This window comes from Pocillopora damicornis, chromosome 14 (assembly GCF_964200805.1).
Source record: "Pocillopora damicornis chromosome 14, jaPocDami1.2, whole genome shotgun sequence".
Taxonomy (NCBI): domain Eukaryota; kingdom Metazoa; phylum Cnidaria; class Anthozoa; order Scleractinia; family Pocilloporidae; genus Pocillopora; species Pocillopora damicornis.
Genome location: NC_142683.1, coordinates 19,342,805 through 19,366,122, shown reverse-complemented (window position 1 = coordinate 19,366,122; position 23,318 = coordinate 19,342,805). Strand labels below are relative to the sequence as shown.

Sequence of the window (23,318 nt, the reverse complement as noted above, 5' to 3'; positions counted from 1 at the left end):
CGCCAGACCCCCTCTTTAATATGAAATGTTAGGCTATTCAGAATTTGATTTTGCAAGTGTTTGACCGGTGAACGGTATCGAAATGTACAAAGTTTCTAAACGCACGTGCTAACAAGTTCCTCTGCTCATTAACCCTTTACACCCTAACATCAGTATGCATATTCTCCATACTGTTTATCATACATTTCTTAAGGTGCTGACAAGGAGAATTTGTTTAACAATCAAGCGCTTCTTTAGTTGGTGACCATTTCCTATATTCTGGCGACCATAATGTGTGTTTCAGAAGAGATATTGTATGGAAAAATTAGATGTTACACACTCTTAGGGGTGAAAGGATCAAATCTTTTGTCTCGCCTAGTCCACATTTCCTTCACAAACCTAGTTTGCCTTTTGAATCTCTGTTGATCTGGGTTGGAAAGTACGACGGAACAGAAACGAGGAAATAGGGAAATAAAAGAAAACTTTGACGAGAAGAACAATAGCAGTGCATTTGCATCATATACCGTAAACAATTCTTTGCCTTACTTTGCAAAACAACAAAGTGAATTGGCAACTTTTTTTTTTCAGTTACGAGAACATGAATCCCGATGCCAAGTTTTTAACATTTCTCATGAGAACAATATCCAATTTCAAATCATCCATTCTTTAATTATCTTTATCACAAAACCTGTCATTCCGAGGAGACTACTAACTTGTAGGTGAATCAATTCAAAGCTTTCCTTATTGCTGTAAGGAAATTGTTATTCCGTTGCATTTGCAAGTTCTCTGAGTACGGTACTTAATTAAAAAAATTGTAATTCTCCAAACATTTGTTAATTGCTTAGGGTTCTCATCTAGCCCTGAGGCTTCACGCAAATTGTAGATACTACAGTAACTATTCCGGCGACTTTCAGTTTGCGTACACTTGCGTTCCAACACGAGCCTTCGCTCTTTGTGTAAAGCGGCTAATTGGCCTTGCAACGCCCACCCGCCGAACCTTCTGCGTAGAAGAGCGGAGCGGGGAGAGATAGAGTGGGTTAGGCACCTTGATGCTCGCAGGGCTTTTTAATCTCACGATACGTTCCTCATGTGTGAACATAAAGAATTTTGATGCACCCAAATCCACCTTCCTCAGGGATCAAATTGTTTGCTCAATAACATCATTCTGACTTAAGACTTATCAGGGGGAGGTGCACAAAGACACGTGATAACTATGCCTTAATTCATCTCTCGTCTCTATTTCAAGTTACTTTTCCTGTCGTTAGGAGGAAGGAGTTTGTCTCTGGTTGAGTTCACGAAATTCCGCCATTCGGAGAGCATTAGAGCCAAGAGTGTTTCCATTCCGTTCGTCCTGCGCTGGCTTGGGAGACTTTGTCGGTAACGTTTTTGACGACGAGGATTTTTCAAACCGTTTCTTCATCTGGGCTATTCCTGGTGCAATTCGATCTTGGTTTGACACATCAGGATTTTCCGAAAACTCCTTGTAGAGGGTAGAACTGTTCTGCTCACTGTTGCTTCGTATAAGAGAACTTAGCTTTGGATTTTCTTCTAAAGGAGTAAAATTGCTTGTCACTGGAGCTTCTCGTTCTAAAGTCCTGGGTTCGTCTAACACTGCCGTAGCTGTCGCTTCAGCGGATGTCAACGCTGGCTCAAAAACATCGGGACCAGGTGTATCACTTCCAGTTTCCTCCTCTTTCCCAGGATTCTCAGCATCCAAATCGAGTTCCAAGTAAGACTTAAAACTTTCCACTGACGGCTTTTTCTTGCGGAAACTTTTTATCAGTTTAGCACTGATTGGTTTGCGCCGCTGCGCGCTTAAATCTGGAGAGGAAAACTTTTTTAACATTTCAGAACCAGTGGTCGCAGTAATTCGCTGTTTTCCAAGCTCAACTCCATCTGGCAAAGAACTTCGACGAGCCTCTTTGTCGTGTAAAGCTTGGCGATATTGTAAAACGCTGTCGTGAACATTTGGCGATTGTTTACTGAAAGTACTGGTTAATTCGTGGGTATACAGAAAAGAATTCGTTCTCTCTCGAGGTAGATCCAGTGAAGACATCTCTGAGGAGGAAATTCCTTTTCCTGTTGAGGCAAAAATAACCAGCAATGAATACCTAAAACTAACTTATCAATTTTTTTCGCTCGGATGACGGGCTGACGCTTGAAACGTCACCTTTGGTAGCTCTTCTGATGGGTAATTTACTCTCTCAACTCAAGGCATAAAGCCAAATAATCTTTTAGTACCCTCAACTGACGCAGCACCACAGTTTCTTTAGAAACTTACCCTCTTAATAAATTTTCTAAAAGTTACAGACTGTCTAAATTTCTATGTTAACCGAGTTTGACTACACTCGGTAATAATAAAATTTTAAAAAAAGCCTTTTTTACAACTCCCCCGGATTTTCTACTTCGAAAAGTGAGCTAAAAATGACTCTCGAGTCTTCTAAGAGAGGGGCAAAAGTGAGCTAAAAATGGCTATCGAGTCTTCTAAGAGAGGGGCAAAAGTGAGCTAAAAATGGCTCTCGAGTCTTCTAAGAGAGGGGCAAAAGTGAGCTAAAAATGGCTATCGAGTCTTCTAAGAGAGGGGCAAAAGTGAGCTAAAAATGGCTATCGAGTCTTCTAAGAGAGGGGCAAAAGTGAGCTAAAAATGGCTCTCGAGTCTTCTAAGAGAGGGGCAAAAGTGAGCTTAAAATGGCTCTCGAGTCTTCTAAGAGAGGGGCAAAAGTGAGCTAAAAATGGCTATCGAGTCTTCTAAGAGAGGGGCAAAAGTGAGCTAAAAATGGCTCTCGAGTCTTCTAAGAGAGGGGCAAAAGTGAGCTAAAAATGGCTATCGAGTCTTCTTAGAGAGGGGCAAAAGTGAGCTAAAAATGACTCTCGAGTCTTCTAAGAGAGGGGCAAAAGTGAGCTAAAAATGGCTATCGAGTCTTCTAAGAGAGGGGCAAAAGTGGGCTAAAAATGGCTATCGAGTCTTCTAAGAGAGGGGCAAAAGTGAGCTAAAAATGGCTCTCGAGTCTTCTAAGAGAGGGGCAAAAGTGAGCTAAAAATGGCTATCGAGTCTTCTAAGAGAGGGGCAAAAGTGAGCTAAAAATGACTCTCGAGTCTTCTAAGAGAGGGGCAAAAGTGAGCTAAAAATGGCTCTCGAGTCTTCTAGGAGAGGGGCCTATCTGTTGGTCTTAGTCTCCTCGGCTGATTCTCTCTTTACTTTCCTATACGTATTTTTCCTAGTACCTTAATAGTTATTCTCCTTACTGTCTTCCATACACTTCATTTGATGTAAGTTCTGAGAATTTTTCCCTTAATCAATTGATATTCTCTAGTTTATGTTTTTCTTTATTCTTAACACCTGTTCACTTGATATCATATCGACCACGCACGTAAGGAGAGACTACTTCCTCGTCAATACAAACCTTGGAGTATTTCATCTTCTCTCTTACACAATTCTTGGAATAAGAGTTCCTTGTCCGCCAGTTCAGCCTGTTTCGAATATAAGAAGATCCTTCAATAAGCGGGAAGGTCAAACACGTAGGGAGAATATCCAAGGAAGGGGAGGGTGGGGAATTTTTAAGTTTTATTGTTCAACATTTCTTTGACTTGGAATAACGTTTGGAAGGTCAGTACATGAACGTGTTTTCATAACTACTGTTGGTGGTGAAATCTTTTTCTCCAAATCTTTCATGGCATCATTCTTTGCAATTAGACGGCCCGTGCTCCTCTTAATAGGGATTGATGTCTACCAAACCAAAATTAGGGCAAACAACGGAGAGGAAAGAACGGTGAAGGAAGCTTTGACAAAAATAAATTGCGATGATCTTGTGGCGGAAGGGTCATGAAAACGAAAGATAGAGAGATAAAACGAAAAATATTTTTCAAAAGGGTACAAATAAAGACGAAGGTTAACTGAGAATGTAATAGGTACAAACCTGGAGTAATTTTAGTCTGGTATTCATCTTCATTCTTCGAAGAGCATCTACAAATACTGCCACCAATCTAAAAAATTTAGTTCAAGACAACAGGAAATTAATTAATTTCTAAGAACTTCCTTCGTCAAAGCGAGTCATGGAGAATCTTTATATAAGCCATCCACTCTTTGGTGTTTATCCTCGTCTATCCTCGCCGGGTTTTTAGATACACTTTCAATACACGTTTGTTGTGATAACACTGAGTACCACCTTAAGAAAGTCTCCCCCAGCTGACCATCTCAGCGACTATAGCGTCTATCTTCTGAACAATGTATTGATTACGTAGAGAGTGTTTGCACGTCAATCTATCGTACTGGTCGCGTGTACCACACTGCACACGCGAATCACGCACACTACACGTGTCACTACCTGACTGATTTAGAAGCTTGGTGAATACGTGCCACCACTTCCTTGTGGTCCACCTTCTCCACGCTTTCACCATCAACTTCCAGAATGAGATCTCCTGTCAATCAGTAAAAAAAAAATGAAACAAGTTCAAACAGGTGAACGGGAAAGAAGAAAGAAAGGGAGGCATTAAAAAAGCGACTAAGAGAACTATTTTCAGCTGAGTTTTACGTTATTAATCTAGGATTGCAAGGGTTTTTAGGCTTTTTTTGTTTTGCTTTACTTCGCACTGCGACTAAAGCCCTGGATTTGTATATCAAAATGTGCTCAGGGAGAATGTAGAGTAAAAAGCATGTTTCATATTGGCTCACCTGGTCTGAGTCCTGCCATGTAGGCTGGTCCATCTTCCTCTACACTGAGAACAAAAGTCATGAACTCCACTTCACCTGATTGCTGGACAATTCCGTACGTCTATGGACGAAAAAAATAACGGTTCGCACTGCGTACATACGAGTCTGCTTCCTATTAAGATGCATGTAAGTTTCATACTAAAACTAGTGCTGCGTGAATTTTCAGGCCCTTGGTCTTTTTTTTTTTTGGGGGGGGGGGGGGGGCGCGGAAAAACTGCCCGCGATGGATATCCATGTGAAGTTAATATCACTGAAAAACCGCACAACGAGTACGCATGTACAAGACCTCCCTTCTGTCCCAGGTTCCCCTCCACTTTTAAATACCTGCAGAGTGAAACCAAATCCTGCTGAACTGTCTTTGCTCAGCTGAAGAGTTCGACGTTGATTGATGGGTGGAGCATTCTCTGTTGAACTGTAAAACATAAATCACAAAACACGAGATGTAGACAGACCAATATGGCACGTGATTTTGACGGGAAGTATACATGATTTTCACGTGATCTTGTAAAACTAACCTCCAGTCTCCCAACTTTTCAAAAGTAGTGAGCGTGTTTGAGCGAATCATCGGCGAAGGCTTGTCGGAAGGCGACGAGTAGTCTCGGAGTAGTTCGTTTCTTGTGGACGTGCGAGGAACAAAGTTTTGAACCCTAAAAAGGAATTCACACTACTGTATAAAACGATCAACAAAAACGAAAATGCAAACCCCACCAAAATTAAGCAGATGTAGGGAAACTCTCCTTTGAATTTTGCGAACAGCCGTTATAGAAGGCTCTTAAAGGATTTTTCCGTTCTGAGGGCGAGACTATGTAGAAGATGGAATTTCCCACGCTTCATATAGGTTGCGACGGGGAATATTCAGCTGTCCTATGTTTCCACCACACAATGAAAGGGAATAAAATATGTGAGTGACGTTTCACTCTTAAAACACTTGAAGTAACTATCAATTAAACAATATCGAATGACGACACTAACTCTCTACTTAAGGTGATTCCAACTTGTTTTCTTGGGACAAATGCAGAATACGGTCGAATCTCTAAAGAAGTAAACAAAACAACAATAACTTTTAAAAACCAAATAGCTGAAAAAGATGTCGATCCAAGAGAGGAAGATCGACCTTTTTCCGAAGAACTGCTTAATGATAAACCAGGAGATAAACACAAGAAGTTTGGGTACCCTGTTCTGTCCCTTCGCTTTCAAATTGTAAGAATTCTTTGTCCAGACGTCTGTAAAAAGGAACAAATTGCGTTTTAAAGTTGTTACGTTCTCCTCATTTGTAACGATATAATTTTTGCAGCATATGAGGGTAAAATTCGTAGCAATATGTTGATAGATAGCCTCGTTATATAAACCTGCAAAATCAATTACGTTTCCGAACCTTCGTGACAGCCTTGAAACAGGTCCCATATCTGTAAGAAAAGAACAATTAATTAAAAATATAATTTCACTATCTCCAAATTAGAATCACGCGCGTAAGAATTTAATTAATTTACCTTTATCGTCATCGTTTTCATCTTCTATGATAGAATGTAAAGAAATATACAGTTAGAAATCTATTCTGAATACCCAGTGACACACAATGAGTTTACTAGATTACAGTGCGCACAGGTATCCAGAGAGCTACATGAATAAAAAGTTCAGCTTTTTCGTAACAAAATATAGTTATTTGATTGTAGTTAAGTCCAGTTGGAGATACAATGTACTTTCGAGAAGTAATTGTCACCACACTGCATAACATAATTAAATTATTTGTCTGCAAGTAAACACTTAACACATATATGACGAGTCGTTGCTCAGAAACACCTCACACCTAATAATATTTATTCAACTTTTCAGATGTTCAGTATTAGATTGGCTGACCCGCAAATAGCTATAGCTAGTCTAAGGAGGGTCAGTTATTAATTAAGATTGAAATAGGTACCTTAACTATCCAAGCTAATTGCCTAACTCAAATGGATTCAGTTTTGAGAAATACTTAAAATTGAAAACTGAAATTTTACTATCAAGAAAAACGTCGAAAAGGAAATTATTTGGAAAAATTCTCGGATATTACATTATTATATACAATATTTCACTTTCGTTAAATTAAAACACTGTGTTTTATTCTCACCTGAACTGGAAGATCCCACGATTAAGCTTATCCCTCGCTGCCGTAACTTCTTTGTGACCAAAAAGGCATAATTTGGTTGTAGAGAAGCAATTGATTCAGTATCTATAGTTTGAAGGTAAATTGATATTAGAACAGAAGAAAACATCCACAAACAAACTAGCATAATGTGATTTCAGCTCTAATGTCAGTATATAAGACCTTAGAGTTTGACCAATCGAATAATGGCTACTATGCAGGGCTTTCAGGTTCCTTTTGTTAAAGGTGGTTAACTTTTAACCTTTGACCCCGAAGAGTGACTAACATCTAATTTCTCCTTACAATATCATCTCTGAATAACTCACCACGGTCACAAGAATAAGGGAAATGATCATCTTCTAATAAAAAGTCTTGATTACTGACCAAATTCTCCTTTTCAGCACCTTAGGAAATCTATTAAGAACAGTACGGAGAATACGCATACTGATGTCAGGATGTGAAGGGTTTAAAGGGCTAAATGTGAAGATGACACCCAGGTGCGTGACCATTCAATTGAAAGCCACTGGGTAACAAATCCATACGCTGCTGTTCAATATACCTAACAACATGTCACTAAATTCTGCTAACAGCTTGTCACACCTACCAGAATGGCGATGTGACTGGTCCTTTTTAACTCGCATTTTCACAGGTTCTTTTTCGATGTTCTCAGAATCCAACAGCTCATGAGGGGGTACTTCATCAATCACTGTCACCATTCTATCATCCTCTGAATCACTTCCGATGTAAGTCTCTGGAATATCGTCGATCATAAAAGTGGCTTCTCTACGACTTTTCAGTACCGACAAATCTCTTTCATCTTTTCCTCTCCCTTGTCTCAGAATTACTTCAGAACATTCCTTATTTTCCTCGGGATTTACAGTCTCGCAGCTTTCCTTATCAACAAAATCCAAATCCTCGAGCGATCCACCCGGAGAACAAGAGAGACACATAGAGGGGGAGGTAGATCGTGATGTAACAGGCGACGAGGGTGGGGATGGTATGCAAAATTGTTCCCATATATCTTGTTCACTAAGATTTTCACTCGCTATAGACCTGCGTAAGGAACTTCGCTTACTTGGAGACGAGTCTCGATTGTTCTTATGCGGGGAATAAGGGGAGTGAGGTGGGGATGGGAAGGGAGATAATTGAGGGGTAACCCCTGGGGAAGCTACAGGTGTCCCGTCTTCGCATTTTAGTTTACACGAAATCAGATTGCTTAAATCGTTGAGTAGACTGTTCGGAACGCTTCCGATTAAAATGTCTGTGTTCGGCTTAGTGTTCGTAATATTTTCGTCGTCGGCGGTATCGAATGAAGAAATACTCTCGACTTCCGAAGATGACTCCAAGTGTTGTCCGTTTGCAAGTCCCGCTGACTTACTTCGTGGAAGCTCCACACAACATCTCCAGCGATTATTTGGAAGTTGTCCCAGTACTGTAAGTTCTGTTCCTTTGGGAATCAGTGTCCGAGAGTGGCCTGGTATCAGAAAATAATCCTTGGTTGTCGTTGAATGAAACTCGCATCTCCTCGTCACTGAAAACATAAAAAATAAAAATATGACTATAGTTCCCTTCGAGTGCTTTTGCATTGAGTATTGTAAAACCAAAACCAAAATTACTACAACAGCTAATCAGGATCAAGATTATAATGCACTGAGCCAAACAAAACTTAAACAAAATTCATACAACTGTATCCGAGGTTTCCAACTTACGGTGTGAAAGACTTCCTCCCAAGAAAGCCTCCTCTTCTTTCTCTAGTTGCTGAACAAGTTCTTCTAAGTCATGCAGTTGCTTCTACAAAAACAGGAGAAACAAGCACAACAGTGAATATTTTATCAGTTACAATATTTCACAAAAACAGGACCAAGCACTAGTTTTCTCACCAGGTATAGCACTTGACCACGTACAGCATTTTTCAATTGAGTTTCGAAAGTAATCCGAGATTGTATGCACCTAACCTCGCAGTGTGATCGGTCCAGAGAATTTGCACTGTTTTCTCAACCAATCAGATGCAAAACTAAAACCGATCAGTCAGTGGCCCGAGTTTTCCCGCGCTTTGGGTAATTCGATTGTTTTCACTTAGAGTATCATTGGTTCTCGAAGATATTTTCCTTTTTTCTGATTGGTCGTTTTGGTTTTACTACACTCAATCGAAAAGCGCTCTGTCATGTCGATGAAGGTAAAAGTGGATTGTTACATGAGCAGATTTGAAAATAAGAGGTACATGTTTTTAAATTTCGGTCATGTTCAAAATAATAGCAAGAATTGAGTAAAATGTTTTGTATGTGAGCTTACCTTCATTAGCTCAAGCCGAGGATTGTCCACAAGTTTCTTGGAGGTTTCATAAACTTCTTCTACGTCACCTTCAAAAAGCCAAAAACAAAATTCTATTTTCCAAAACTGAAATGATATCAACAGATCCTTCCACGAGAAAAGCTCTGTTAACGCCGAACATGGGGTGGAAACCATTATCAACGTGATTTGCCGACCCAATATTTTGAAATCTCCAGTTTCCTAACAACAGCAAGGATCGCCAAAGGAGTGTCGCTATGTTGCTCGGCCTCACTCCCCTCCTCCCCGCCGCTAACTCTGCTCCTGTCCTAAGAACATCCAATCACTAATAAACACAGTAGGTAGAAAGTATTTTACCTTCCATGCCAGAATCAATGTCATCTCTATCAGGGATTCTCCTAAAACGCAAGCAAATACGATTTTCAAATTTGATATTCCGATTCGCCTTAAATCTTCGGAACACTCTCGGAGCTACTAAAAATGGAAATACGCTCGTCATTTGCCGCGTTCCTTAGAGCTCCGACAGCTTCCGAAGATTTCTCTCCATCACATCCACGCGTTACCCGTTTCAGACCTCACACGCCTACCCGGTTCAAAAATGGCCGCCACAACACAAACTACAGAATACTAGAACGGTAACTTTATCTCACTTTTTTTGCGTTAAAAAAAAATTTCTTATTAGAGGCAAGAGTTCACTGAATACAGTGCTTACTTTTGCCAGTTAAGCAAATCTCTAATCGCAAACCGCTTTTGCGTTGTACTTACATCTCTGGAGCCATACGGAATCTTTGTTGCTCCATTGAACGAAGTTTAGCTTCTTTGAGTCTCTTGTCTGTGACGTGAGAGAGTGCGACATAGAAAAATTAAGCACAATAAAATAACCTCAGTAGTTGTAAGTGACATAAAAGCTGTTCTTGCTGTTCTTGCATGCAACGGTTTGGAGCAAGCGAGAAAATGGAGATGGATTGTTTCTTGTAAGTTGTATATCAGCGGCAATTCCAAGTACGAAAGTACACTAAGAAAACATATCGAGCAACAACGCCACTCGAAAAATTAAACATAAAATAAATTAGATTTAGTTCATGAATGGTGGAAGTGCTCAAAATTGCTGGTGCTTGGTTAATGTATTTTTCATGAATGAGTTCACATCTTAAAGAAAGAGTTTATTTGTTAATGTTCTAAATTCAAGTTAGCTTGCAAGTGTGTGTAAACTTTAATTTAGTGCACCTGGTTACAACTCAATGGACATGTTGAGTCATTAAGTACCGATTTCCAAAGTTTAGTGTGCAAATTACATGTAATATTCTGGTTTATTACAGAATTGTTTCATATTATATCTAACTGTGGACCTGCTTCTGATGTTTCTGAACAAATCTTAACATCATCAGGTAACATTTCAATGTTATCACTACTGCTAAGATAGGAGTGTGTTTTCATTTCATTCTTTCAAGAAAAAAGAATTAGTAATTATAAATGGGAGACTGAAATAGAATAATTTGGGTTTAACAGGGATGTTAACCTTTAACTCCCATGAGTGACCAAGACAGAATTTCTCCTTACAATATCAATACAATATCAAGTGGACATTTGTGGATCCAATACTAAATTCTCAACACTAACATCATGAGAATTGTAAGGCAGACAGTGACGAGAATTACTAACAAGATCTTGGGAGTGAAAGGGTGAACACAAAGTATTGAAAGAAACATTAAAGTTCCTCCTCTTTCAGACAGGTTTCAAGAGTAGATCACAGTAAATTGTACTTTTCAAGTATCTTGGCAGTATGGTCTGACTAACATTGAAATGTTACCTCAACCTTGTCCTTCACCAGGTCTGACAAAAATTTTTCACACAGAGAAGCAAAGGCATTCCCTGCACACAGTGCATGCCAGCTTCATGCATAATATGTCAGAGATTTCCACTGATTTATTAAATAAACTTACAAAATGAAAAGCCCCTCAAATATGTTAGCGCTGAAGTTACAGCTGAAACAACTATAAACAGAAATGAACAATCAAAGCCCCATTAAAACATTAGCTACACTTATTAGAAAAGCACTGGTTTATAACTTAGAAAAATCATTCTACAATTGATAATATTGAAGATTACCATGATTATTATGAATCTTATAAAATGATCAGAAATTTAAAGAATTAAAAGTCAGATGTAGCAGAATGTTTGATTTAGACATTACAGGTTACATCCCTTCACATTAAAAGACTCTTCAGTGATGAAATTCTCACAATTATACACTTTTTTATGAATCAAAATTTAAGTACTGATTTAACTCCTCACTTTTCCTACAGAGAACAAAGCACAGAAAATGAACATAATGTTAACATTTCAGACAGGAAAACAAATCAATTTAATTTTTTCCCAGTTATTTGGTAGATAGGTGAATCATTCATGTAGGAACAAAATAAGGCAAAGTTAGTTTGAAAAACTTATTGGTACATCAGGTTAGAGCTCATCACAGTTCTTGTAGTAATTAAGCTCTTCCTCTTTCTCCCCCTCCCCCCTCCCTTCATGGGATGCTTGTCTATTGTAGAAGACCCCCCACCATTTGGTCAGGTTTTTTTAACAGTTTGCCAAGATTCATTTTTAACCATTCCACTACTACACCATTTTACCACATAAGGGATATAAGCATGGATATCATCTTAAAGAACAAGACAAAAATACAGACAGAGGGTGGAGGAAGAAAATGTTCTTTATTTAAAACAAAATCACAGAGTTTGAAAGAAATACCTGTTGTGGATTCATTCTGAGTCACATGTCATCAATCCATGCAAAAATGGAAGAGAGAAATAAAACAAAATACAGATTACCATTTTAAATTACAAAATGATACAGTATGTACCTGTAAACCATTGATTGTTGCAAATACAGGTTTTTTACACACAAAGTACAAATTGGTCCTGGTAATAACACAGACTAAAAAACTGGCAAGTAAATACAAATCAAATTACCTGTGGTTTGTCAGACATATCAATTGCTTCTTCAATTTTACTAATCCTGTTAAAAACAAATGCATGGGTAATTATATAACATACAATGCCACCATCAAAGCTAAAATACAGTATCATTCAAACCTAAAGTGAATTTTATCTGTTGTGCTATCTTTTTTATTAACCCATTTGAATCCCTAAAAGTAACCAGCATCCAATTTTTCAGAGTCACGCATCAAGGTCCCTAGAATAGTGGAAATGATAAACAATTGAGGACCTGTTTGCACGAAGGTGGGGGACCCCAGGTAATAGAGGTAATGTGCCTAGCTGTGGTAGAAAAATAGCCTGCATTTGCATACAATCTAACTACCCAGGGATGCCATAAAGAAGTTTCTTGAGGTTGTTGTTATGCTTGTAATTAGAGAGGTAAGATGGCACTATGGTGACATGTGGTAAAATGCTGTTGATAAAAAGTAATTTATTTTCCTCAAAGATTTTCACTAATAGCTGGATGCATTAACTGTTTAAACATTAATTAACACCTTCACTTCAGCGTAACATGTGAATGTCATGTTAAGTTTAAAGTAAAACTGTGCCTTGAATTACTGTTGAGGTTTCATTGCAAAGAGGACATTTACATGGAAAATTGTCATCCCCACTGACAAGGTTACCCTACCTGGCTGACCAGGTATGCTGCCTAGGCAGGTCACCCCACCTATCATGTAAATGTGATGAAGATAAAATACAAGATTTTATGGACAGGCGGGTTACCCCATCAAGGTAGGTTACCTTATCTATCTGGGGTCCTCCACCTCCATGAAAATAGGCCCTAAAGAAACTCTTGATTTTTAAACAAATTCTCCTTGTCAGCACCTTGGGAAATGTATTAAGTACAGTATAGAGAATATACATGCTGATGTTAGGGTGGAAAGGTTGATATCTTATATAATATAGTAAGGGAACTCACTCAGAGAAAAAAAGTTTTTTTAACCCTACCATCTATACATGCTTCCTTTGGATGGAGCCTGAAACAGGTAGGATGGTGAGTTTGTGCCTCCACTGGTAAAAGAAACCTTGAACACATGTCTTCTGTTCACTGTGAATTTCCTCTTTTGCAACTTGTGTGACTGGAACAATAAAGAATAAAACATTAGTGAATAAAAAAAAAGGCTCCAGAAAGAATAAGTTATAAAGTTACAGATAATTAGTTGATGATAACATAAAAGAATAATTGTGTGTGTGTGTGCGTGTGTGCGCTGTGGTTCAATTTCTTTCTTAGCTTGAAAAATTAAATTAAAAATTAAAAGACTACACAAAATACAGATTAAACTGTTTTGAAAATTGTGTAACCAAGAAGAAGTTTGAACGAAGACATAGGAATGCATACCCATGTACACATATGTGGATTAACTTTCAGCCGAGCGACTTACCTCAAATCCTGGTTCTATAATTTGAACTTTTGTCCCCTTCTTCAAGACAATAAAAGCTTCTTTCTTTTCATTCTACAAGTATATTTGGCCATACGAGTTATTTCACTAATACAATACCAGTTAAAGCATAGTATAAAAGACAGATGCAGAAAAAATCAAGTGTAGAAGTTCAGACAACAGTTATATAATAACCTCATTAGAGGGCACATTGAGACTTGAAGGAGGCAGTTGATCGGCAGAATTTTGTGGCAGAGATAAATCCTTTTAAAAAAGTAATAGGAACATTAATGATGAAAAGAAATCAATCAGTAAAGATCATGAAGCATAATTTGTGAGTAAATTTTACCTTATAAAGCCTGAGTGTAGATCCACAGAGATCAACCCAAAATGTCTGCCAAATATTATCCTGGCCAAAATAAAGGAATTTTACATAATTGGAGAAGTCAGCACTAAAGGATGTTTGCCCATGAACACAATACACTATTTTCAGCTGTTATAAAGTGCATGATGGGGTGAGCTAGTCAACCATTAGTCAACCACATACAGTATGAATTATAAGATCCCCCTTGTGACTAATCTTATATGGAGTTTCCCAAACATCGGAATATTTCATTTGTATAAATGTAAATTCCCACCTTAATCTTCTTTGAATCTTTTAATAGTGTACAGTTTAGGTACCCCCACTGAAAGAGAACAAAATCTGATTATCACTTGCTTTCTTTTTTACCATTTACCATTGCATTATCACTTGATCATGATATAATTCTGAAGCAGCCTTGAAGCTCACTAAAGGACCATAAACTGTCATTAAAGCCTCTAATATTAGTTGTACTTACGTGGATACAAGATAAATCTATAGATTCTGCAGAACCTGTCACTCCTGATGTCTGTGAACAAAATTAATTCAAGTAACGACATGAAGCTACACATTCATTTTTTGGGCATGCGGGTTTCTTAGACAAAAAATGTAACTCGTGAATTGTATAAAACAGAGGAAATCAACCAAACTCAATTAACACTTTTTTTGTTTACAAAGGGTCTACAGAGTTGTCTGCAATATATTTTCATAATGAAAATAATAATATCCCAAGAGTACATGATGGCATATATTTGTTTAAAATTCTCATTCTACAATAGTCCTAAAGATAGGTGAGTAAAAGAAAATGTAATGCATTATTTAACAAGAAATGGGTCATAAATCTACCTTAATAAAATTGAAAAATTTAAGGTTATTTTGTCGTGAATTCAAACGTCTTTAAAATTAAAGGCTTAGTTTTGCGATTACGTACGACACACGTTTTGCGACACACGATTTGAAGTGAGAATTCTTAACGCCTTTTCCGATAGATTTCCTCAGCTTATCTAAAGCTTTTAATCAATAACCTTTAAGGAGTTTACATGGGTAATGAAAACCGACATCAAATGCACTTCGTAAACGATAAAATCGCCGACATCATTAAAATATTGTGAATTAAATTTTGATTTAGAGTCGAGCAGACAGTGGAACAAACTGTGTTTTGTCGCAAGCTAATAAGTGTTTGTAAATAAAGATGTCAAAAACTGTATCTCTTTTCAACTTTATTAAAACATTAAGGGCACGTTTTTGCGTTCAGCAAGGCGTCTTGTTGAACAATATGTGGCAACATAGGATGCTTTGATACAAATGACTCCCAACAGCGCCATGGTTTTTTCGTGTACGTTTACATAGTTTTATAAGCCGGAGGGTAAATTTATTTTTTGTAACTGAAATAAAGCAATAAACCACTTTCAGATGAAGAGGATTCTCATAGACTTAACTTCCAAACTAATTTCATCCCTTCAAACAAGCGTACATGCCTCACAATGCTTTGTAAAGTCTTTGATGCAATACTTATACATGAAAACAAATCTTTCTATACAAACACTTTTATCACATGAAACTATATGGAATGTTATTGAAACAACAAACCATTTCAATGAAAATAAATTCGCACTGGAATAGAATAAATCGCAGTCTTCTGATGCCGCAAAAATCGCAAAAATTTGGCGCGTACTGCGTTCTTTCAGACTGAGTGATGAATTTTTCATGTCATTTCGCACTATAAACAAACGCGCTTTCATGAAAAGTAAATCCGAGCCCGTTAAAATCCAAACCAAATTACCAAAGTAAAATCGGTAGGAATTAAGCAATTGTAAAGGAAAGGATCGGCAGCCTTACCTCATTTTCCGAAGACGTTCGGTGGTCTTCCGCTGTTTCAGCCATGTTTACGAGAGAATCACACGATAATGTATGCAAAAGGGTTACCATATATGGAGGCCAAGCCAAAGGCATAGCATTTCCGTTTCAGCAAGGCGAGTTTCCGGTTGTCAAGATAATTTGCATAACTCGTAGACTATTTAATTTAGCCAGACCTAGAAAAGACATTTAAGTGGGTCTATAGTAGATAGTCTCTGTTTTATGTGCTCTTAATTAGCTTGAAAATGCAAATTTAGGTCCCTGCAACGACTGAACCCTCATTGCTGTCAGCGAAGAAGAAGATTGAGAGGAGATTGGGTGCCATAGTACCACAGCAGATCAGCTGATCGACGTCAACTGACACAAAATGACATGGCGGTAAACTCGAATTCTTGACACACACTAGAGTTTAACTTGTAAAAAAATTACTGCTAGTTTATACGTGCTGTTAGTAGAATAATTTTCGTTCTATTTTCATAGCTGTTGGCAAGACGGCTCCATCTACAAATAATTATTTAAAGACTTATTTTCGTCGTCGCGTTGGCACAGGTTTGTTAAGGTTTCAAGTTGGATAAAGCGTGCAACTTTTCTTAAAAGGTTTTAAATGCGAGCCCATGGTGAGCATTTGTTTTATCAAATTTAATTTCCTAGGGAGAGATTAACGCTGCTAAAGATACTTTTGAAAGTACAGTTCAGTGCCAGTTTGATGAAGCCATTGCTTAACGCTTCATCTGACTCTTTTCAGTTGTTTACTTATCTTATAGCCTGTATATGGCTATTTTTGTTGAATTTCTCAGCCTTGACAATCCTCCTTTTCAGAATCTTCACACAGATTGAAAACCATGAAATCGTCAAATGTTTCGTTTTTTCTTTGCTTGTTTTCCTTTATATCTAGTTAGGCTTAGTAATTTTTTTCGCTCTACTATTGTCTTTGGGATATCCTTATGCTTTGGAGAGATAAGAGGTTTTCTTACTCAAATTAAGAAAATAAGATCATTTCATTACTCAATATAAAGATGATAAGATCATTTTGTTGGAGATTGATAACTGATAAGCAGAACCGATCGGTTCACGGGCTTGAATTTTGTGTCGGTCAGTCCATGATGTATCAGCGGTTGACATGATAATGTAAACAGTTTCTATTCTCTCGCGGTTGAGTATTCCAGATTTTTACTTTCGAAAGATGACAATCAAATGCAAATAATGCTTTCTACATCCGTTATACTGCTCTAAAATACATTAATGACTAAAGAATAGGTTCAATGATAATGCATTATATCTACTTATGTGGCTAGGGGTTACCAAGGCGCGGGTTAAAGATGATGAGATAAAGATCGAGCGCTCTTTCGCGATGAAATCGCCTTAAAAAGAAAAAAATGCGATACAAATATCTAACTGTCTAATCGAACAAACTTTGTCAGCATTGGATTTGGTTGTGCCTAGCATGACAGAACTGGAAATCTGAGCCTCAATTTTGCCGCTGTTCATCTTGCCGGCCTGCAGAGCCGGCTACATTATTAAATGTGCTTGTGTGATTTATCCTCATCATCATTTTAACTCCCAGAAGTGATTAACAAGTAACTTCTCCCTTTCACACAGGTTATAAGAATACCCAAACCTATCATTTTGAAGTTGTTAGCTTTATCTAATACAAAATTCTCCTAACTAATTTACAAGGAAATGTATGGCAGGTAGAGGGAAGAATCACTTAAACAATCAGATTTCGGGACTTAAAGGGTAATAGCAATTGTCTCTTGTTTATCTCCAGAAGTGACTGACTTACCTCGCTCGAGCGATACTTGATCCTTTTGACGAAGAAATCGAGTCCAATTTTTAGTGCGCTGGTGCTAACTAAAGTTGTTGGCATCTAACAGTGAAATAATCGATGGACGAAGATTTAGATGCAACAGAGTTTGTCACAACTATTATTTTAAATCCTGATTTTTCTGGTGGGTCCTTCCGAGTGATCTTTGAACTCCATTTGGACTAAAAAAATGACAACTTGCCAAAAACCCTACGAAACGTGAGAAATCTTCCACAGTAAGGTAAGTGTTATCTCAGACTAACTTCCTATAGACTCGAAAATGAAGCATCTCCGCTCTCCGATTGCGACACATACATTTCATTATTATCTTGAAATGGATTGCATCAGAACACAAGGTTATAAATAGAAATTTAGCACGCGCCTTACTTAAAAATTAGCCTCTGGCTGAATATTTTCAAGCTAAAAACGATACGATCAGTGGTTGACACTGGAATAAAACATAGTTACAATGCACCATGAGCGGATATGATAATTTTTATGGCAATATGTAATTTCGCGTTTGTCACGCTATGCGGTTTGAACGCGCGAGAAAGTTGGACTCGAAGAACAAAGTTCGTCCTGGGGGAATGGCTTGGGGCATGCGGGAATCCTCGAGCAGAGAACCTTCATTCTTCTTGATCAGCGGACGCTCAAAAATGACGCGAGTACAAAGTTGACGATATTTAGGGTTGATAGTGAACTGCAGGTCAGGCTTTTTCACTCCGCTGCTTCCATCGCGCTTCGTGTTCCTTACCAAACGCCTGGAGTAAAAATGGAAAGGTGAGAGCTGTTTTAACTTATGCATGCATTCGGAATAAATCCTGCGAACAAAGTGATCGATAATTATCTTCAAGGGGCTAAGTATTCAATAAACCCCAGTCAATCTGCTGTCAATACGTATAGTAGATAGCGGAGAATTTGGCTTCACATCAAAAGTACAACCACAGGCGGCCCAAGCGTACTGTTTGTGATTTCGGGGTTGAAGATCATTAATAGGAATATCGTATCAAAAATGCTCATAGGTGTGTTAATATAGCATAAAAATAAACTTAATAAACATATGCGTATCAACTGGAGTAAATAAAAGCCAAAAGTTCCTCGGTATGAAGTTTATCTTTTTGTCTATTGGTATTAAGTCACTTTTAGCTTTACTGAAGTCGTTATTTCCTGAATATTGCACGATTGCCGGATAAATTTGGATTGAATTTTAAGCGTATTTTAAGCGTTCCGAAGAAAATAGAGTTGCACTTTGGAAAGAAGAAGTCTGGTCAGTCTAACTATTAAAAACAAAAAAAAAAGGAAAAGAAGCATTCTGGTGTTACTAACAACATAGAGAAAAGCAAAGTTGTCAGAAGGATGGAAGGACAACGAGTCTTATCTGAGAAGATAAACCGGAATGACTGAATTCAAGAGGGCCACTCGCAATCAAAGAAAACGGGAAGACTGAAGTGGACACAAACGATCATTAATGACTCATGAAGTGTGAGAGCAAGAGTGTATGGTTTTGATAAACCGCCGCAGCTGGAAAGCGGAAGAAAGAAGGAACGGCATGTGAATCATGAGGATTTGTGGAATGACCTTTGATACGCGAATTTATAACAGACACCCAAAGACTTGCTTGATCAGGCTGCCAGGTTGAAAAAGTCACCGGACAATATAACGGAGCTAATGCATTAATCGGCTGGAGAAAGGAAGGAAACACAAAACCACAATGTCAGAGGCGCTAGTATGGACATTGTGGACTTGTAGGAAGATTAAAGCGAAGGAACGGTTTTTGTGAATTTACACGCGCTTGCACAAGAAACAAATTTGCATACGGTTTGTGCACATCAAAATCCCAGGGGAACCTGACAGCCAGACAACCAGATCAAAGACAGACCACGTAAAGGTGTTAGTGCACAGCCAAATCCACCCGATTTGGTGAAAAATCAGCTCTTAAAGCCTTTGCCAAAATTTGAACGACATCAACAATGAAATTGTTCATTTCAGAAGGAACATCGTAATATTCCATTGGGCAGTGCTGAAAAGAGCGAAAGTGCGTTGACGTTCTGGCTCTAATAATTTAAAACTAGTTCTGTTCTGAACTCGATTACTTTGATAGAGTTTCCAGTTATTCTGCCCAAATTTTGCGAAAACCTTCGGCTTGTCTTCCAAGAGCATAGAACAAAGCACCGCGATAGATCACAGACTAGCCCTCTGGAAGCAAGGAGAACTAAATTTCCTAATCGAATGAAAGCAATAAAATTTACACAAGAGAGGATGCAACTTCGAGAAAGGCCAGATTCGAGGATATATCTAGAGTTTTTGCAATATTGGTCTTTTAACCCCCATTTTTGTGCCTATCTGTGGCAGATTCTTCATCGTCCTTTCAGTGGCAGCGCTTGCCTCTGTTACCTCATCCAAAGCTGCCATTCGATAGGACGCTGAATTTAAAATCGAAGATACATTGGAAGCATCTACTGAATATTGGTCTTTCAGGGAAAGCTGTCTGCTGCAATAAAACGCCTGGATAGAGAGAATTCCCCAGGCTTTCTCAGTCTTTCAGAAGAAGTCTTAGACGCGCGGAAAGAAAACCACCCGCTAGGCGCGAAAACTGTTTGACCAGACTCCGCGCAACATCTTTGACTACATTGACGAACAAATGATTTACAATGCAACAAGGAGGATAAAAAAAACCGACGGGTCTATAAGGAATGGACGCCAAACTTTACCAGAGAATCTTCTGCTCAAAATCTTCGATAGTGAAGGAAAGGCCCTGTGAAAAGAAATAGCCGCGATAAGCAGGATATTTTTTGAAGTCTTACCTCCCATCCGTCCCAACTTGAAAGCTACACTTTTTGTGGGCTCCTCTCACTCAATAAGAACCCAGGAGTTCGCCCTGTAAGAGTCAGTGAGGTATTAGGGCGAATAATGGGTAAGATCATATCTCGAGTCTTGTAGAGATCCAGGCCTGGTAGAGATCGGGAGAGGGCGTTTCCAAGAGTTTGTTTTAAGAAAATTACCATGCACTTATTTTTATTTATTTATTAATTTTTTTAATTTTTAAAATTTTAGGTTATGTATTTTGCTAATTTTTTCACCATTTGGTTCAATCAATTTATCGTCGTTATTACATTTTAAGCGTTAACGTGCGACTTAAAAAAATAATAATGATAAATAAATGCTCGAAATAACTTGTTAAGCCTCTTTCCTTTATTCCATAGCCGCCTTGTCTCTTCTGGCGGTTTTCAACGTCATTTTGTCGACTTTGTTTGTACCAGGTGTTACATGCCTAAAAAACATTCAATATCGCCTTATATGTACTTAACATATGCAGAAATTTACATAGTTGATCTTATTAAGTTTTCATTGTATGATAACTCGTTAATTCAGTAAGTTACTGCAAGAGAGTTTAACAAACTGTTATTATTATTATATTATATGTTCAGCATTTCAGATGATCTTCAAACCCCGAAATCACAGTAAGACGCTTGGGTCACCTGTGGCACAACTTGAATTGTCTCAAAGAGGCTATTAATTAATGTACTAGCATCTCCGTCACGGACGAATTCGTTGCTCTCCCTCCCCGTCATCAGAGTACTACACAGTACATGAAAGTCCATGAATCTTTATTTTCATTCCCTTTATTTTGATTTGTGAACAGATGTCACAAACACGTGTTCTTCTCAATTTGATCTTTTGTCATCACTAAATTTTTCTCGGAGTTTCTGTTTTACTGTTATAGCCCTGTCATTTCCAGGTGTTACCAATAAGTCATTCATCTCTACCAGTGTTATCGTCAAACAGAAATGTGGTGTGAAAAAAACAAAAAGATCAACCCTGGGATATCGTCAAGTTGGTATACACTAAATTCTCAGAACGCACATTAGAAGAAATATATGGCAGATAGTAGGGAGAAGTTATGATTAGATCTTGGTGGTGAAAGGGCCAAAAATGCTATCTCGAAATATTTGGAGTCAACTTTTTGTACCATTAAAATTCCTTACCATCAACCATGATATTTGACTCTCCTCTCGGGTTGCGTTCACGATACTTGATATTGCTATGTACTCAGTAAATGAGGCCAATTAATCTATAACAGCTACGTGTGAATTTCCGGTAGTGTGTTACCGTCATAAGCCAAACCCTTTAGTACGGAATGTGACCTCTGAATTATTCTATGGTAAAAAAATACTCTGGCTTTCACTCTTTAACATCACTTTGACGGAATCGAGTTTCGCTGTAACATGGCTACAAGGTACTGAATGCTTGCGGTAATTTTTCTAACAGTTTACACAAAATGGGATCGAGTTTAACCCCCATTTTTGTGCCTTTCTGTGGCAGATTCCTCATCTTCCTTTTAGTGGCAGCGCTTGCCTCTGTTACCTCCTCCAAAGCTACCATTCGACAGGGCGCTGAATTTAAACTCGAAGATACATCGGAAGGATCAACCGAAGGTTTCGGAATTGAAATTGAAACACTTAGCGAACTCGAGGAATTTGGTGGTAAGTTCTTTGAAAAAAATTACTTATTAATAATATCCACGAGGTCTCTATAAAAGACTTAGTTACAGTAATTAATGAATGATCCGGTGTTGTAGGGGAATTTTTGGTTGTCTTATTCTTACTGCGTTTTTTAGTTAACTACCTGCCCTAACCTGTAGGTAATAACGCACTGGAAATATATTTTTTTTTATTTCAGTGAGTAATGCGTCTGGATTTTTGAAACTTGCCTATTTGACCCTTTTCACAAATCCGTCACTTGTCGCCATTCCTAGCAATTAACGATTATTTTTTCGGGCGCAAACTTCGCAGCTAGGATTTAAATGCATGCGATTGGTTTATAAATGCGGTATTTACTCCTCTTCACGGTTGCTCACCACGCGATGCGTGAAAAATGGAGTTTTAATTACCAACAACTTTGCATTTTTCTGAAATATTTCGTGAATATGTTTAGTGAATAGTTTATTTTTTTTCGATGAAATACTCACAATTTGGCAAAGTGATTGCCGTTCGGAACTCTTTGACCAGTGCTTAAGTGGGGGGATCACCGATAAGCCATAGGGAATCCCACTGACTTTCTACACTTCATCAAGCTTAGATTACTACTACGGTTGTGAATGAATTGCTCAATTACAAAAACGAACTGGCGTGGCCGCAAAGGAAAAAATAAAGGTTGTTACGCATTCCTTAGAAACGCTTCACTGTTCAGTGTATGTTGGCACCTCCGAGGTCTTGAGCCTTAGTCGATTGTCACATTCTTTTGTCTTTAACCTCCGTATTGGAAGTACGACAATCGTTATTTCCCAATCAATGATCCACGCAACTTCAGTAGGCGACCTAAGCCCTTACAAACCAAATGTGATCTCACTTTGTAATTAAGGGTTGATTTTTAACGAAAGGCGTCTTTCTTAGGAGAGAGAAACTGTTTTCAAAACTAGCCTCCGGGAATTGACCATTTAATCCTTTAAATGGCTCAAAATAGCCAAGATGTTACGAATGCATTCAAGTGAGTTGACTTGTAGACTTACAACCAAATTTCTCGCCAAACTGAGTCTAGTTTTTCAAGTTCCACACATCAACAACTTTCGTACCAAAACGCAGGAGAGACAGAAAGTAGAGGGCCGCAAGGATCATAAAGTTAGAGTAGGTTTTGCACAATTGACTGACCCTTTGTGAACTAGATATCTTCTTTAAATTAAATTGCTTAATGACAGACGAGTGAGGTAATCTGTTTTGTTCCATCACTACACCAGATACGAGAGTGAAAATATGCTCATAATTGAGAAACTCGCACCAGACAATGCCACTTTATCGCAAGGCGCAGAAATGTAGAAAGTAC

General features: G+C 38.2%; 2 protein-coding genes across 4 annotated transcripts in view; one reads left to right on the top strand and one right to left on the bottom strand.

The window, feature by feature from the left end:
* Positions 1–627: 627 nt before the first annotated feature.
* On the bottom strand, positions 628–17,834 carry LOC113681916 (uncharacterized). Of its 3 annotated transcripts, XM_089194791.1 has the most exons (28): positions 17,478–17,834; positions 15,677–15,870; positions 14,316–14,366; positions 14,115–14,162; positions 13,826–13,885; positions 13,672–13,740; positions 13,480–13,551; positions 13,046–13,176; positions 12,071–12,116; positions 11,850–11,865; positions 11,045–11,095; positions 9,867–9,933; positions 9,459–9,499; positions 9,105–9,172; positions 8,522–8,603; positions 7,417–8,343; positions 6,798–6,899; positions 6,181–6,204; positions 6,066–6,096; positions 5,864–5,913; positions 5,663–5,723; positions 5,206–5,337; positions 5,015–5,102; positions 4,652–4,751; positions 4,305–4,398; positions 3,897–3,963; positions 3,384–3,450; positions 628–2,058 (listed from the first exon to the last, which is right to left on the bottom strand). In XM_089194791.1, exons 2-28 carry the CDS (start codon positions 15,788–15,790, stop codon positions 1,241–1,243), a joined length of 3,477 nt encoding a protein of 1,158 aa, XP_089050917.1. In that variant the 5' UTR covers positions 15,791–15,870; positions 17,478–17,834; the 3' UTR covers positions 628–1,240. The 3 variants fall into 3 exon arrangements, with proteins under 3 accessions (XP_089050917.1, XP_089050918.1, XP_089050919.1); XM_089194792.1 differs by lacking the exon at positions 11,045–11,095; XM_089194793.1 differs by lacking the exons at positions 11,045–11,095; positions 11,850–11,865; positions 12,071–12,116; ... (6 more) ...; positions 15,677–15,870; positions 17,478–17,834 and adding an exon at positions 10,912–10,983.
* Positions 17,835–18,057: 223 nt separating this feature from the next.
* The window catches only part of LOC113681723 (uncharacterized), a 44,176-nt gene continuing 38,915 nt past the window's right edge, over positions 18,058–23,318 (top strand). Inside the window, exons 1-2 of the mRNA XM_027198845.2 lie at positions 18,058–18,278; positions 21,822–21,982. Of these exons, the coding sequence (XP_027054646.2) occupies positions 18,271–18,278; positions 21,822–21,982 (169 nt within the window). The 5' untranslated portion in view covers positions 18,058–18,270. The remainder of the gene's footprint in view (positions 18,279–21,821; positions 21,983–23,318) is intronic.

Excerpts from the sequence above, each read along its gene's own strand:
- LOC113681916 (XM_089194791.1), bottom strand. The coding sequence starts at position 15,790 with ATGCCTTTGGCTTGGCCTCCATATATGGTAACCCTTTTGCATACATTA. Across the intron at positions 14,367-15,676 it reads GAACGTCTTCGGAAAATGAG|ACATCAGGAGTGACAGGTTC; the intron begins GTAAGGCTGCCG and ends TTTTGTTCACAG. Across the intron at positions 5,338-5,662 it reads GGAATCACCTTAAGTAGAGA|GGTTCAAAACTTTGTTCCTC; the intron begins GTTAGTGTCGTC and ends ATTCCTTTTTAG.